The 16,046-nt window shown below is 39.6% G+C and overlaps 1 protein-coding gene across 5 annotated transcripts in view; it reads left to right on the top strand.

Moving 5' to 3' along the window:
* CLCN5 (chloride voltage-gated channel 5) overlaps positions 1-16,046 on the top strand; it is a 159,568-nt gene that overhangs the window by 123,986 nt on the left and 19,536 nt on the right. For 4 of the 5 annotated variants that reach the window (XM_067724457.1, XM_067724459.1, XM_067724458.1 and 1 more), the window contains 3 exons: positions 8,314-8,465; positions 11,078-11,177; positions 14,575-14,762. In XM_067724457.1, the coding sequence (XP_067580558.1) occupies positions 8,314-8,465; positions 11,078-11,177; positions 14,575-14,762 (440 nt within the window). Of the gene's footprint in view, positions 1-6,012; positions 6,192-8,313; positions 8,466-11,077; positions 11,178-14,574; positions 14,763-16,046 lie in introns of those variants that run through there. The other variant, XM_067724460.1, reaches the window with a different exon arrangement.

Here is a 16,046-nt window from a genome sequence, read left to right as displayed (position 1 = left end):
GTAACTCTGGCAATTAGCACCCTGGCTCCACTGGTAATGAAAGTGATTTGGGTGGGGAACTTCCGCATTAGAGTAGATGCTGGGAATAGAAGGCACAAAAGGTACACTGTCAAGCAAATGTCTACAACCCAGTGGGGGCAGAGCTGTATCCAATGGGAACCAAGGAGTCTGAAGGTGGTATAAGAATCTAGATTCACGCATATCTCGAAAGCCTTTTCCCTATCCCTTTCTCCCATGCCCCACCTTCCTATATACTTCTCATGGCCCTCACACTTCATTTTAATAGTACATATCATAGATTCATTATTGTTTTTGCAGTCCCGTTCCCCACCTCTCTCACCACCTCTCTGATTGTCTAGCTCAGCAGAGCTGGGATAGAGAGTTTCCTCTTTGTTGTCCTTCCTGCCTCTTAGCTTCACATTTTAACGTGCTGTGAGCAGGAACCAAGCAGTCAGTCCTTAAATGAAATGGGTGCAGGGTGACAGTCAAAACAACACAGGCACTGACCCGTCAGATTGGATGTCAGATATAGCTGCGGGTAGTGTTCTGGAGCCTCCTAGTGTTCCAGCTGCTGCATCATGGGAAAGTTCAGGAGCCTTGGGGGGGATGGTTGTGGGGGAGGAGAGTCCTTGGGAAAGAGTAGTTATTTATCTACAGCCACAGGTATTTCACTGTTTAACAACCAGTATGGCTGTACAGATGTGTATCAATGGAATAGTCACCCTGAATAAGTGTCCTGGGGCCGAACTAAGGTAGTATATTAAAACATAACATGGTCCTGTGACATTCTCCAGGGCTTACATAGGAAGACATTTGCTTTTCAGGGCAATCCCCTGGCGGTCCAGTGGTCAGGACTCTGTTATTTCATTGCTGTGGTCCTGGGTTCAATACCGTAAGCCGCAGGGCGGTGTGGCCGGGGCGGGGGGAGGGGGGGGAAAGCATTTGCTTTTCAGCCACTGGGTTTCGGTAAGTGGGGAAGCAAAATGGAGGCACAAGTTGATATATAGAAAGGTCCTAAAAATGTTGACTAATTATTGGGGCTTCAACTGTAATGTATTCTCAAACGTAGAGATGAATGGAATGTGAAAGGGTTCATGGCTTATTGGGAGATCTGGAATGGATGAACCAGTACAAGAAGGGAAAAGGGTGCAGGTATGGAAGTGAGAAGTGGCTCATAATAGACCCTTAGTACTTGCTGTTGAATGAAGGTACAGTTTAAAAGATTGCAGGATGAATATCTGCTGATGTGTGCTAGGTCGAGTGTTGACTTTTTTGTACACGTGCTTTTAGCCTTGCAAAAATACAATATATCCCTGTAAAAACTGAAATACATTCTAAAAATGGAACTATTTTCAAGTCCTGTGATACGTACCAATAGCCCTGCTCCATTTCTTTGAGTGCTTATTTCTTTCTTTAGGCTGCTGCCAATAAGTGAGCCCTCATGCAGCTGTGGTTATCGCTAAAGCAGTACTTCAGGGTGCACGAGGTTTCCTTCTATCCTCTTTCCCCTTGTGTCTTTGTTAGTGTTTAACTAATTCACTTAATCAGTTACTGTTCAGCTCCCCAGGGAAATGTCTAATGGCATATTGGTTAGGGATTGAAATAAACATTATTCTCAAATTGGAGTTTCTTTTCTTGTATTTTAAGGGGTTTTCCAGTTTTAAGCATCATGCGATTTTTAGAAAAAAATTAGAAAGTGGTTTCCATAAAGGAAAATGAGCTAAATACATTCATTTATATGCCTCCTCATTCAAGCAGTGTGCTTTTAAACACCCATTAATTAAGTTTTTAGACCTAAGTGTAACTTACCGGGAAAGCTGTTTCAAGGTTGACTTATTTTTCTGACTTGTTTTTTGTACGTTTTTTCCCAGACTCAAGCAATCCAGGTTAGCTCTTGGGTGACTTTTATCATTTAAGAGCTAGATGTACTTTAACCTGAATCATTTTCCTGCTAGAGCATTAAATCATTTTAAATATAACTTACTTTGAAGGGCACACTATGCCTTCAAAAACCTAAGTTTTACTTTTTTTTTTTTTTTTGTATAGAGGCAAGAATCTAGAGTTGCCTAATAAGCACCCCAATCTGATATTTAGGGTCGTTGTTTAATTTTACTCTTCTTCCCTTGGTAGAGTATTTACACACCAGAAGCTTAAATCTTTTAATTCCTTTTTTTTTTTTTTTTTTTTTTGGTACGCGGGCCTCTCACTGTTGTGGCCTCTCCCGTTGCGGAGCGCAGGCTCAGCGGCCATGGCTCACGGGTCCAGCCGCTCCGTGGCATGTGGGATCTTCCCGGACAGGGGCACAAACCCGTGTCCCCTGCATCGGCAGGCGGACTCTCAACCACTGCGCCACCAGGGAAGCCCGCCTTTTGTGTTTTACTACTCTCTTTGTACCTCAGTAGTTGGTCCTGAATGGAATAATCTCTACTGCCATTCTTGACAACTTAGTTTTATGACATTAATATTTCTTTCTGCTAAGTAATAAAAATGCTAAGAAAAGAAACCAATTGGATGTGGAATAAGACCCACAGCTTAAGCTGTTTGTCATCAAGTCAGATATAGATACCTCTGTGAAAGAGTGCAAACAGTTTCATCCCTCTCATTGGTAAAACCTTAAAAAATTAGCAGTGTCATTGTCATCATCCTTATTATACATTTAAAAATATTTTTTTCCAAAGTGGTTGGAAAAATATTTCAAAATCTTTTTTTTAAACAACACTGCTCTCTTTTGTAAAAATTTACTTATTTAAAAAAATAAAATAATTTTTTCCTATTCTAAAAATTATAATGAATATCTTACAATTCCTAGTCCACACTTGTGCCAAATGCTCATTAAGTGGTCTTCCTATGTTGAAAGTTTTAAAAACATTGTTGTACGAGCCACTAACGTGTTAGAAACAGAAAATGATCTGATCAGATCTGTGTTCCACAAAGATAACTCTGTTTGTCCCCAAATATTAACTTTATCATTGTGGTTTTATCATAGGATGCATTAAAAATTGGTAAGCATTTCTTTCTCTTATTTCCATAATAATATGTTGACCTGGCAGTCTGTATAAAGAAACATGTGCTAGAGATTACAAATTTGGCAGAGAAGGGAATAAAGGGGTAGAAAAGAGTAAAAGAAATATGTCAAATTCTGAATACCAGTGCCTCATTTCTTTTTTTTTTTAATTGAAGTATAGTTGATTTACGATGTTGTGTTAGTTTCTAGTGTACAGCAAAGTGATTCATATATATTTTGGGGGGGATGGGAGAGAATTTTACTACATTCACCAAGTTAAAGGACAAGAACATACTGTAAACACAACTTAAAACAATTTAGAATCATAAGCAAAAAGTGAGGTAGACTGACTACTAAAATTCACCAAATTTTGGTTAAGAAAATTTTACAATAATGAAGTAACACAGGTGCCTCCTTTTCTAAAAAATCACAAAAAGCAATTGCATAAATTACAGCCAAAAAAATACAACAATTCTCATTGTAATTTTAGTGTGTGTGTGTGTGTGTGTGTGTGTGTGTGTGTGTGTGTGTGTATTCCTTTTCAGATTCTTTTCCCTTATAGGTTATTACAAAATATTGAGTATAGTTCCCTGTGCTACACAGTAAGTCCGTGTTGGTTATCAATTTTATATATAGTAATGTGTATCTGCTAATCCCAAACTCCTAATTTATCCCCCTCTCCTTCCCCTTTAGTAACCATAAGTTTGTTTTCTATGTCTGTGAGTCTTTTAATTTTGTAAATAAATTCATTTGTATCATTTTTTAGATTCCACATATAAGTGATATCATATGCTATTTGTCTTTCTCTGAGTTACTTCACTTAGTCTGATAATCTCTAGGTCCACCCACGTTGCTACAAATCCAGTGCCTCATTTCTTAATCTGAATTGTAATTAAATCTCATTTTAGTATGAGGACTGTGTCATGGCTATCAGCCCTCTAATTTTCAAAAGAGGTAAATTTACATGGAATAAAAAAGTTCCTCCCCTAGAAGCACTGATGGAGTATTTGAAAAACACATGAACTTTCATCAGAAGTTATTGACATGGTACTGGTTATGCAATCCAATCACTGTACATTGAAGAACTACACACTTTTTAAGTACCAAAAAGATAGTATCTTAAAGTATAAAATAATCTAAAAAGATAATGTAAATCTTATTAAAGTAAGTTAATTCTGTAGTGGTCTTCAGATACTATAGGCAGAATCCTATTGAGTAAAGAATAACTTTGAAGGAGGCTTGTGAGGTTGGCCCTGTCATCCTCTCTAAGTAAGATATACATACTTTTCTAAAAGTGTAATTGTATAAGACAGTCACACTTGGGCCTTAGGTTTTGCTTTTTAAGCTTTTTAGTTCTTTGCCACAATACTTTCCATTGCCACTTCATTTTACTTCTCATTAGTGCTAGGTTAGTTCATCAAGAGACTGAGATATCATCATATATGGTGATATATGATGGACGGACCAAAAGCATACAGGTTCCATGAAGCGCCTCACATTTCCTAAGGTTTTGTTGTACTGACATTTCAGGATGCATTGGGCCTTAAGAACTGATGAGAGTAATCACAACATTTCAAAGCCCTACATTCAGGTCTGATTATTGGAGCACACTGACTAGATTAATGTTCAACAGTGGCTGTTCTGTGGATTCACGTAAGGAGTTCGGAGATGGCAGGTTTTTTCTTTTCTTTTTTCCAGTTCTATTGAGAAATAATTGACATACATCACTGTATAAGTTTAAGGCATACAGCAGGATGCTTTGATTTACATATATTGTGAAATGATTACCACAGTAGGTTCAGCTAACATCCATCTTCTCATATAGTTACAATAAAAGGAAAAGAAAGAAAAGAAAAAAGGAAAAAGTTTTCTCCTTGTGATGAGAACTCTTAGGCTTTACTCTCTTAACAACTTTCCTATATATCATACAGCAGTGGTAGGTATAGTGAGAGATGGCAATTTCATTCTTCTTTACTGGACTAGCCTTACTGCACAGTTTATTAAAACCTGCTTAAAAATAGCCTTTGGAATAAGACAAGAGAAGGGAAAGCCTTTGAAACAATGCAACTGTAGTAGTGAATTAATTTTCATGGCTGAAATAGCTACTTTTACTCAGGTTGGATTAATGAGATCAGACTTGATGTTGCTTTCTAGGTAGAGCACTACCACTAACACGCCTCATTTTCTCGACTGCTTTCTGAGTTTTCAAAGTTACTAGGTGGTATTAAAGAACTGACTTAGTATAGTAAGTTCATATGTGGTTCAGTTTTTCATAATTTTCTCTATGATGTGTGCAGAGAAAGACATAAAACATGTGTGTACAGTTTAAAGAATAATTATAATGTGAATACTCAGGTAACCCCTGCCCAGATTAAGAAAAATTGCCAGCCTTCCAGAAGCCCCACCCTCATCATGTGCTCCATCCAGATGGCGACCCCCTCTCTCCTCTGGTTTTACTTCTGGCTTTATTGTCTTTACTTCTGTCATTTTCTTGCTTCTCTTTGGAATGTAGTCACTTACATTTGTGTCCTAAAATGATATAATTTAGGTTTGGCTGACTTTGAACTTACATGAATAGAATCATATTATGTGCTCTCTTGTGTCCAGCATCTGTCACTCATTTCACTTATTTAGCTTGTTACATTTGTGAGATTTTATCTGTTATTGGTATCCAGTGCCCCTTTTTAAAAAGCCTTTCTATATTTGCCTGTCTCCCCTGCCTCGTTTTTTTTTTTTTTAAACTTAGGGTCTCTGTAACTCTAAATGCTTTCCGATATTTCTACTTTGCCTTCATAGATTTCCTGCTAAATGAGGTCTGAAAACTAAAACTTCTGGATCCCAGTTTTCTGAACTGACCTGACTGCCCCAAGTTTGATGACATTTGTTTAGATGCGACTACATCTTTAAGGCTTCTGTGCTCGGTTAAAAATCTTCCTTTCTCCAAGGCTGGTCCAAGGGTCTGGTCACGTGATTCCAACGGTGACATCACATTCTGACCGCCAGGGAACACTGGTGGTTCTTTAGGTGGCGTTTGTTCCTGTGAAAGGCAGAGAATGCAGCAAGTGCCCTTCTAAAGCAGTTCAGACAGGGGCTCCTTCTGTAAAAGCTCCTCAACCTAAATGAGCAAATGCGGGCTGCCAAGGTTATTTCTTCCTTGAGGCAGAAAAAAAGAAAGCTGTGATTGAAGGTAAGCAGACTTGAGCCTGGCCAAGGACCGAAGCGTGACCCCAGGGAGAAGGGGATCTGGAGAATCACAAGCAGTCTGTTGTCGGATTCTAATCACTGCCTGCTCTTTTAGAGCTGCCTGACAATTTGCATTTATAATAGGAGACTATCTACAAAGAAGGATGATGCAGTGCTCATGTTACCTAGTGATGTAATAGGATTTTTTCTTTCCTGTTAGGAAGCTTGTTGCAGATCTTCATTTTGTCTTAATATTCTTCCAGCTGGGGGCCTCATTTGATATACAGCGTAACGTTAGGTAACTATTGGGTGCTTTTAAAAAATCAGTTTCACAAAATCCTTTGAAAATTTCTCCTGAAAGGAGCACACTTAAACCAGACCAAATTCAATTGAAGCATTAACCTGCTTTAAAAAGTCAGTTTCTGGTTGGTTGGTGTCCTGTGTTCATGTCAGCGTTTGTCTTGAGAATTGAAACAGCTTGGTTCCCCCCTGCCCCACATACTTTAGTCTCTTTCTGCCCTCATTTCCCGGTTGGCTGTTTCCCTCCAAGCTCTCAAACAACGCACCAGCATTAATCTTTATCAGTATGCCACTGACATGATAGGAAATGCTGGGCTGGTGATTAAGCAGCCAACCATTTTATGGCCAGGTATGCTTGAAGATATGGAAAGGACTTTGGTTAGGGGTTTTAAGATTAACTTGTTCATCTCCTCCACTCCACCCTCACCCCACCCCCACCCTTATTATGATTTGGATTCTGCAGAGCTTTTCCTTTCATGTGTGTGTGTTGCTTGGGAAAGATATGCTGAACTAGGTATTCAGGAGACTTAGACTTTGTAAACCAGGTGCAACTTGGGTGTTAATTCAAACTTATCCTTTGAGGGTGCTCAAGTTGTCTATTAGGAGTTTAGAGTGAAGGTGGGGGTATGGATGGGGGAAGAGGGGGTCAGCTCAGGCCCACTTTGGCCTTCTTCACAGAGGGATTCATCACCAAACAGTCTCGATAGAACTTTGTCCCTGCCAAGGTTGATGCTGCAAATGTGAGCTGTGGCTGGTTGAGTTCATTGATGGCATTACTCTGCATTTTTCCTCATTGTGCATTTGCATGCATTCCTGAATACGGTTTTACATTTTGTGTTTAATAGTGAAATCTTGTTTCACCAGAGGATTGTGGAAATATTTTGAAGAAGTTTGTTAAGCAATACTAAGGAACCTTGTGTAAGTGCAACTTCTGAGTTTGAACACTCCTCCCTCATCCCAACTGTTCATCAAACAAACATGGGTTCAGCTGATATTTATTGGGTCGTAGCCATGTGCTAGACACTGGAGAAGGCAATGGTAAATCAGATAATAGGGCTACCCTCAAAGAGCTTATAGTCTAGAAAAGAAGATAAAGCATTTGCTTAAGTAATTGTAGTAGAAGTGCTAAAAACGAAGCAGGTGAAGGACTGTGATTGTTGGCCAAAAGGATATGTTTCTTCCAGTTGAAGGATCAGGGAGGGACGTGTCATCTCTGAGCCATGCACTTTTTTTCTTAGACTGTCCTGGTATACTCAGTAAAAGTTTCCACAAACCCATGGCATCAGGAATCAAAGTCTTATATCTATGGAAGGGAAATATGTACATTCCAGCCAGCTTAACTCTAGAAGAGACCTACGTGCTTTCTTTGGAGTCCCCACTCAGGCAAAAGCCACCTCTGAGGATGGAATTACTGCCTTATAAATGTAAAATGGTTTCTGACTTGATTTGTCTGCAAAGACCTTTGACCCTTTTGTCTTCATCCTAGAACAGAAACTGAAATACCTAAGCTGCTGCAAGCTCCTGTTTTTTGTTTCACAAATCCTTTCCCACTGAACTTCAACCCCTGTCAATTCTCCCTTTGTACTGTGGCTCTCATACGTCCCTTTCCATTCACACTGCCTCGAGATGCTCATCGTTTTGTGCCTAAGCCACAGAAACTTCTGAATGTGATGGATGTTCCGACCAGGTGATTATTCTGCTTTATCAGCACACCCTAACAGTAGTCATCTGATAGTTTAAGGGCTCACCTCTTGGTGCTCAGAAAAGAGGTATTAAAAATGTCCAGAGTGTCTGAAGTACTAATGTCTGTTTTCTGTTCAATCCAGAGGACAAGTCATACAATGGTGGAGGAATAGGTTCTTCAAATAGGATGATGGACTTCTTGGAGGAGCCAATCCCTGGTGTGGGGACCTATGATGATTTCAATACGATTGATTGGGTGAGAGAGAAGTCTCGAGACCGGGATAGGCACCGAGAGGTAAGACGAAAGATGCTTTGTGAGTGAGTGTTAGGAAACTTCAGGAGAAGAAGTTGAAGATACAGATTCTTTATATGTATTCTTTCCCTCAACACTGGATGTGGCTGAATCTGTTGGACATGTAGGGTTTTATTTTTAATATATTTTTATTTTTAAGGTATCTTGTATATGATTTTGAAAAGAATTTATATTTAATGATGATTTATCTCCCGATAGTAAGTGGTTGAAAAGGATCCTTGGGTATAAATGCCTGTGCAGAGAGGTGAAAACAAAGTTGGTGGGAGGAACCAAATTAAATTTCAAAGATCTTCCTTCCCCATCTCATCTCTCTTTTATGGTTTTCCCTTGAAGCAGGATTTTTACACCTAAGAAAAGTAAATGGGCTCTTTTTAAAGGAATAAAAGAAAAAAAAAATCTCAGAGCTGTAGTGTTTACTGAAGCTTACAGGGTAAACCCGTGATTATAGCTCTTGTACAACCATAAAACCAAAGCAAATTTACGCATTCAACTCACACAAAACCACAAGACCAATCAAATTCAAATCAATGATATTAATATGATAGGTGATAGATGGTACTTATAGCTATGGCCCAGTTTTGTTTTGAATATGACGAGAGAGTCTCCCTACTTTTCTCTTTTCAAAGTACTGTGAAAACTTTTCAGAGCAGTCCGCCAAGGTCATTTGCCTTTAACTTATTGCTGTGTATCATTTAAATCAGGGAATCACAATTTCTAGTTTGTGTCAGGAGCACATAGAGAGCTTATTCAAAAGGTAGGGCCCCAGCCCCAGTCATCCTGATTCAGTAGGGAACATTTCTTCAGCCAACAGTAAGTATGATTATTTTTTCTTCCTTACTATTTCTGCTTTGATTCCAAATTTAAAATTCGATTTTTAAGTTGACTCCATTCTCTCCTAAATTCATGATTTCCTCCTCTTAGACCTGAGTGAATCTCCTGAGCAGTCAGGTTCAGATCACTTTTCATTCCTTTCCGAGCTCCTGACTGGCTTTCTCAAGACCACCTAAACCCAGGAGTCAGGTTGTCCCAGGTACAGGTTTTGAGAAATTTCTTTGTAGTCCTTGGATTTGTCATAATCCCATAGAGTTTTCTTCTCCTAATTCAAAAAGGTGATCTCTGTAAAACATTCGTTTTTTTTTATAAGATTCCTGCTATTTGGGAACATACACACATATGCTTTCTGTTATATCAATTCATCAGGCAGCCTTTAAAATATAGAATCTTACGACTTTAGAATTTTTGCTATCTGTATTCAGAGTTCAGTTTGTCACCATTTGCTTATTCAACATGTTACTTAGATTGTGAAAGCCACCTGTGATATGACAAGGGCACATTTCCCGTTATATCAAAATGGTTGCATCTGAGGCACATTATATCAGCTAATAATAATTTAAAATCAATTAAAATGTGTTTATCAAATGTTCAAAGGTGACCTTTTTTAGCATTAACTGTTCATCATCTGAATGGAAACAGTGTCATAGGGAAAAGTATCACCTCATCTACTTTCAGCACTTAAATTGGAAACTTAAAGTCATAAGTCAAAATGAAATTTTAAACTGCTTTTAAAATTTTATAGTAATTTATTACTTGTGATGTTACTGCAGATCAAGATGGGGTAGCTAACTTACACTTTCAAAGATAAGAAATAGAGGTACAGGGCTTCCCTGGTGGCGCAGTGGTTGAGAGTCCACCTGCCAATGCAGGGGACATGGGTTCGAGCCCCAGTCCAGGAAGATCCCACATGCCGCGGAGCAGCTGGGCCCATGAGCCTGTGCGTCCGGAGCCCATGGCTGCTGATCCTGCGCGTCCGGAGCCTGTGCTCCGCAAGGGGAGAGGCCACAACAGTGAGAGGCCCACGTACCGCCAAAAAAAAAAAAAGAAAAAAAAGAAAAAAAAGAAACAGGTACAGAGAAGGGGGAAGCACTAATGACAAAGCTGTTAGAATTCTTGGTTTTGAAGTGTGGGCACTGAAGGGTTAAATTAACAAGGCTAGGACCTAAAAGGTAAAAGTTTCTGCACCTCTTGAAAGCTGCAGATATTCCCAGCAGGTTTTTGAAAATGAAAGAGATCATCCCTGATATCATTTAACATCTGTGATCACTGTACAGTAAGAGGTTTGTGGTATCAAGTCTTGGAATTTGCCTGACCTGAAGCACAGCCCCAGGTAGAAAACCACAAATTGTACTTTTAACCCCTCAAATAAGCCCGTGTTTGTTTATTCTTTGAAAAACAATCAAACTATTTGCTGTGAGTCAAGAGACCATCTTTGGACTATCTGATGTCCAGGCTAGAAAGAGACCGCTGCAATAAGCAAAACAGATTGTTATAAGAATTTAGCAGCTAATAGGGAAGTCCTGAATAAGGTACTTGCAGACATTGCAATACTGGAGATGAAGGTGGGTTCAGTAAGACAGGGTTCAATAAAGCTCAAAGTTCGCGGTGGCGTTGGTTCAGCCAAAGATTTGAGAAGTAACTCTAAATTGGAATCTATTTCCAATGAATAGGTTTGTCTTTGTGTTTCTTTATCGCACATTTTGAGGTAAAAAAGCAAGAGTGTGTGTAGAATGTATCAATGTTTTCTCATCTCTCCCTAGATTACCAATAAAAGCAAGGAGTCAACATGGGCCTTAATTCACAGTGTGAGCGATGCTTTTTCTGGCTGGTTGTTGATGCTACTTATTGGGCTTTTATCAGGTATGGTAAACCATGTGAGCTTTCTAAACAAATCTCCTAAAATTGTGGTGTGCCCCTCTCCCAAGTCATGAACTGAATTGAATACTGTGCTTTACTGTTTTCCTACATGAACGGAATTGTTTGTGGACCTTTGGGAAGCTTGATGTCCCCATCTATAAAGAGGTAGTAATACCTCATCTCCTTCCTTAAATAAATGAGGTTAAATGAGGAAATGCATTTAAGTGCATTTGTATGCTATAAAATATTGTATCCATTTAAAGGTGCTGTTAGTACTGCCTTTTGGTGCTTGTCTTGAGGAAGAACCTTTCTATTAGAGACAGGGTTTTCTTTTTTTGTTTTTTGTTTTTGTTTTTTTGCCGTGCTGCGTGGCTTGCAGAATCTTGATCCCCGACCAGGGATTGAACCCGTGCCCTAGCAGTGAAAGCACTGAGTCCTAACCACTGGACAGCCAGAGAATTCCCCCCCCCCTTTTTTTTTAACATGTTAGTAAGCATGGGGTTTAGGAAAGAACATGTAGAAGAGGACTTCCTGAGAGATTTTTGTAGCTATTTCTTAAATATCTGCTCTCTCATTTGGGAGTAAAGAAAAGCATGTAAGATATGGCTCATACCCTTAGGGGGCCTAAATTCTTACTCTTTCATGGTGACTGAGGACTGGGATGGTACCACCTTTTCCTATCTTCTCCATCAACCTTCTAAGCCACTCCAAATAATATATAATCTTAAACACGAATAGCACACTTGCTATGCAATACAGCTTTAAAGCAGGTTCCCAAGCAGGCTTCCCCTCCCATGGGGAAAGCAGAAAGCCAAGAATACCAGGCAGAGATGCTGAGACTTATATCCTTGTGGCATTAGAAGATGGGCCTAGGAAGATTTAGAATATTGAGCTAAAATAAAAGGTGGGAAATTGGATGGCGGTTGGGATGGAATGGTAGTTAATAGCACAGGCTCTAGTTTATGGCTACCTGGATTTGAATCCCAGCCCCACCGCTTGCTAGTTTTGTGACTTCAGGCAAGTTTCTTAACCCTTGGAAGTTTTAGTTTACTGACTTGTAAAATGGGGATAAGAGTACCTATATTACAAGTTTGTTGCGAGAATTGAATGAAATACAGCGATACAGCACTCAACACAGTGCCCAGTTGTTCACAATGCTGCTGTTACCTAGAGATAATTCATGAGCCATGGAGTATAAAATGATCGCAGCAAATGAGAAATGGTTCATCCATAGCAGAGTTTTCAAAGATTATCTGGGCCAGGGGTCAGCAAGCCTTTTCTGTAAAGGGCCAGATAGTAAATATTTTAGGATTTGTGGGCCAAATTGTCTGTATAGCAAGAATGTAGCCATAGAAAGTAGGAAAATAAACTCGCTGGACTGTGACCAAGAAAAACTCTATTTAAAAACACAGAGGCAGATTTGACCCTCGGGCCATAGTTTGCCAACCCATGGTCTAGGGTGTTAATGCTGTCCCTTTTCTGGCTCGCACAGAAGAGAGACGTGGTCTGGACAATTTAGAGCTGGCTCATAATAGACTGAGTGGTCTGTAATGTCGAGTATTGCACAGAAGCTGACAAGAAGGAAGGGGACTGAGAAAAGGTTATGTAGTTTAGCAGTTAGGAGGATACCAGTGACCTTGAAAAAGCATCTCAGATAAATATTAGGAGCCAGATTTCTTTTTTTTTTTTCTTGGCTGCGCTACGCGGCTTACAGAATCTTAGTTCCCCTACCAGGGATCGAACCCAGGCCCCTGCAGTGAAAGCACTGAGTCCTAACCACTGGATCACCAGGGAGTACCCAGGAACCAGATTGCAAGGGAAGGCAACCATTGTAGAAGTTTTGGGGATACTGGGTAGTCACTGGAAGGAGAGAAGGGACAGAAGCTTGAAATGGTAGCATAGACAAGGGGAAGCATTTCATTCTTTAGGGTAGGGGAAACCTGCTAATATTTGTAACCAGGGAGGAAAGAGCCAATTGGGAAAAGAAGGAGAAGGAGATGTAGACGGGAAGATAGGATGAAGGGTACCAGTGTTAGGTAGAATAAGACATGCACACGTGAAACAACCAGAGAATTAGCCAAACTCTTTAACATCGTGTTAGTTTTCTGAATCCAGGCAATAAGTGCAATAGGAGTTAGAAGGAAGAGACAGCGGGAACTGGAGTGGCCAAGAGTAGGTGTCAAACAATTTGTTAGATTTGACTAGGTTATTCAAATATGTAAATAACTAAGAGAGTGTGTTAACACTCTTAGCACCTACCAAAACATACACATGACATGGCCTCCAGCCTGTTGGAACGTAGGCGTAATATCCTCAACTTTTTAATGTATATCTTGTCACTAGGTGGTCAGTGAATATTTTTCTTTCCCTCATACACACAGGGTATTTTGTTTTTAAGCATTGGAGAGCAACAATAGAAGCAGTGTGTCAGAATGCAGGAACAGTCTGGGAATTCAGGGGCTGTGAATTTTATGATGTCTTTGCTATTTCCCTAAAGCACGATTCTAGACCATTTAATTTCTTTATGCCAGCGTTTCTTCATCTGGACAGCAGAAATGATGAGAAGGGCAGAATTGAAAGTACTATAACTATCTTAACCCTATCAGTCTATTAGCCGCAGTGCATTAGTCCCCATTCATTTTCTCATAATTTTCTTTGAGGAACGTTCTGTATAAAATATTATTTGTTCCTTGTCACTAAGAAAACTTCAGAATGTTCACATCCTAGGCTCAGGAGGCTTCAACCTACCTACAGCTTCATCTAATCTTCCATGTACATCACAGTTTGTGCTTTTATAACTTCAGTTCCCTTAGCCTAGAATGCCTTCCTGCCACCACTCAAATTCCCTCGCTGCTGGAGCCAAATCGGTGTGGAGACTGAGCCCTTTTCCTCATAGTGTTCATCAACTGCCCTTGGCAAGCCATCTCAAATAAATATCATATAATATTCTTCAACGTGGGCAATTCACATTTTCTCAGTTTTATGTATAAAGTGAGAATAAAATAAACTTTAAGAAACTTGACCGTCTTTATGGATCAGTATTCATCAACTCTAAGTCAAAGCAGAGTCTTTGCCGGGGAAGCAGCTAAAAGTCAAATCCACTCGCCCCCTGCTCCCACCCCACCACTTTGCTCTCCTCTAAGTTTCCCATATACAATAAAGATCCTGCACACACAGTGTTTAATGCAGACAATGTTGTTGTTGTTATTTTTTCCCCTCTTGAACAGGCATTTAATAACAGGTAAAATCCATTAGAGATAAAAGGTGAAAAGCAAGCAGACAGAAAATCAGAAGGAGGTTGCAGATGGAATGAGAAAGTATATACTTGTCCATTATTTTGATTCCTTTTCCCTTATTTTCTCTGACAACTGTGGCCTTTCCTTCCCTCCCCTCAAATCAGGTTCCCTAGCTGGCTTGATAGACATCTCTGCTCATTGGATGACAGACTTAAAAGAAGGTATATGCACAGGGGGAATCTGGTTTAACCATGAACACTGTTGCTGGAACTCCCAGCACGTCACCTTTGAAGACAGAGACAAATGCCCAGAGTGGAATAGCTGGTCCCAGCTTATCATCAGCACGAATGAGGTAACACGTAGTGAAGATTTCTGAACCACTGATTTAATTATTCTTACATTTACTTCATTTCTTATACTGTCCCTGTGGCAAATGTGGAAGCTTCCTTTATTTTCCTTTTCATGAAAAGGGGAACCAGTGCCAGCTGCCTTTCTCTGTGGTTTAAGTGCAGTCCTATTTCTATCTCTTCTGACATGTGGAGTTTTTTGATGCTTACACAACAACTTAAAATGTTTTGCTTGTTTTAAACAAGCCTGATGTTTCTTCTTAGTTGTTAGTACACCGTGTGACTGAATCTTTCTCTAGCTATTTCCGTAGAAATGTCAGAGTCAGCCAACAGGTAAGCTATAATTTCTAACAAAGGATGGAATGGGTTAAAAATGTGTTTAAGCGATTTTTCCCTGAGCATTGCATTAGAACATTAAAAAAATTATGATACATTCCATAGCAAAATAACAGAAACCCAGGGATAAAATTGCCCATACATTTTGAGATTAAAATGTTCATTTGTCATTGTCTTTTAGCGTATCTTTTTGGATGTAAAAGTAATTTTGTTTTTTGGTTCCTTACCTTTCTCTTACCATTTGGTTTGTATGTTAGGTCTCTCCTACTAAACACGAAAGCACACAAAACAACTCTCAACTCCCAATTCCACTCTGGCTTCCACCAACTAAAACAGCTATCTCAGCTCACTCCTCATCTACTCTGTTGGTAAAGTGAGGGGGACAAGACTAGGATGTTTGTTTGTACTTTTAAAATTTATTTTCGTACCTATCTTGGTCCACAAACAATTTGAAATGGCACACACCCCCACAGATTCAGTGAAGGTAAGAGAAGGATAAGAAAATAATAAAGTCAGAAATAAGAGTGTTTATGTACATATATCTGACTGTGCATATTGGCTTGGGTTAGCTACATACTATATGTGTGAGAGGGTTTAAGTCTGTGCTTCTCAGACTGGGGTTAGGTCAGCGTACCAGAGGGTATGTGAAACCTCAGGATACATGCTATGTGCTTTCCCAGAATATCAGTTTTCCCTGATCAGTATTTGGAAGAAAATTTTTTTCAAAAATTAAATGTAAACAATCATTAAAAAGGAATGCAAAAGTCCTATGTTTAAGATAAAACAGAATATCTATTTCAGCTCTGCTCTGGGTACCCCACCCCCTATCCTCTCTCCTAGATTAGGAGTATGTACTTGGGTTGAAAAGTTTGAGAAGCTCCGGATTTAGGGTGAGTCTGTGTGTGTGTGTGTGTGTGTGTGTGTGTGTGTGTGTGTGTGTGTGTAGTTCTCCA

The sequence above is a fragment of the Pseudorca crassidens genome, chromosome X, assembly GCF_039906515.1.
Source record: "Pseudorca crassidens isolate mPseCra1 chromosome X, mPseCra1.hap1, whole genome shotgun sequence".
Taxonomy (NCBI): domain Eukaryota; kingdom Metazoa; phylum Chordata; class Mammalia; order Artiodactyla; family Delphinidae; genus Pseudorca; species Pseudorca crassidens.
The sequence above is the reverse complement of the archived record's forward strand: the minus strand, read 5'-3'. Positions and strand labels throughout refer to the sequence as shown.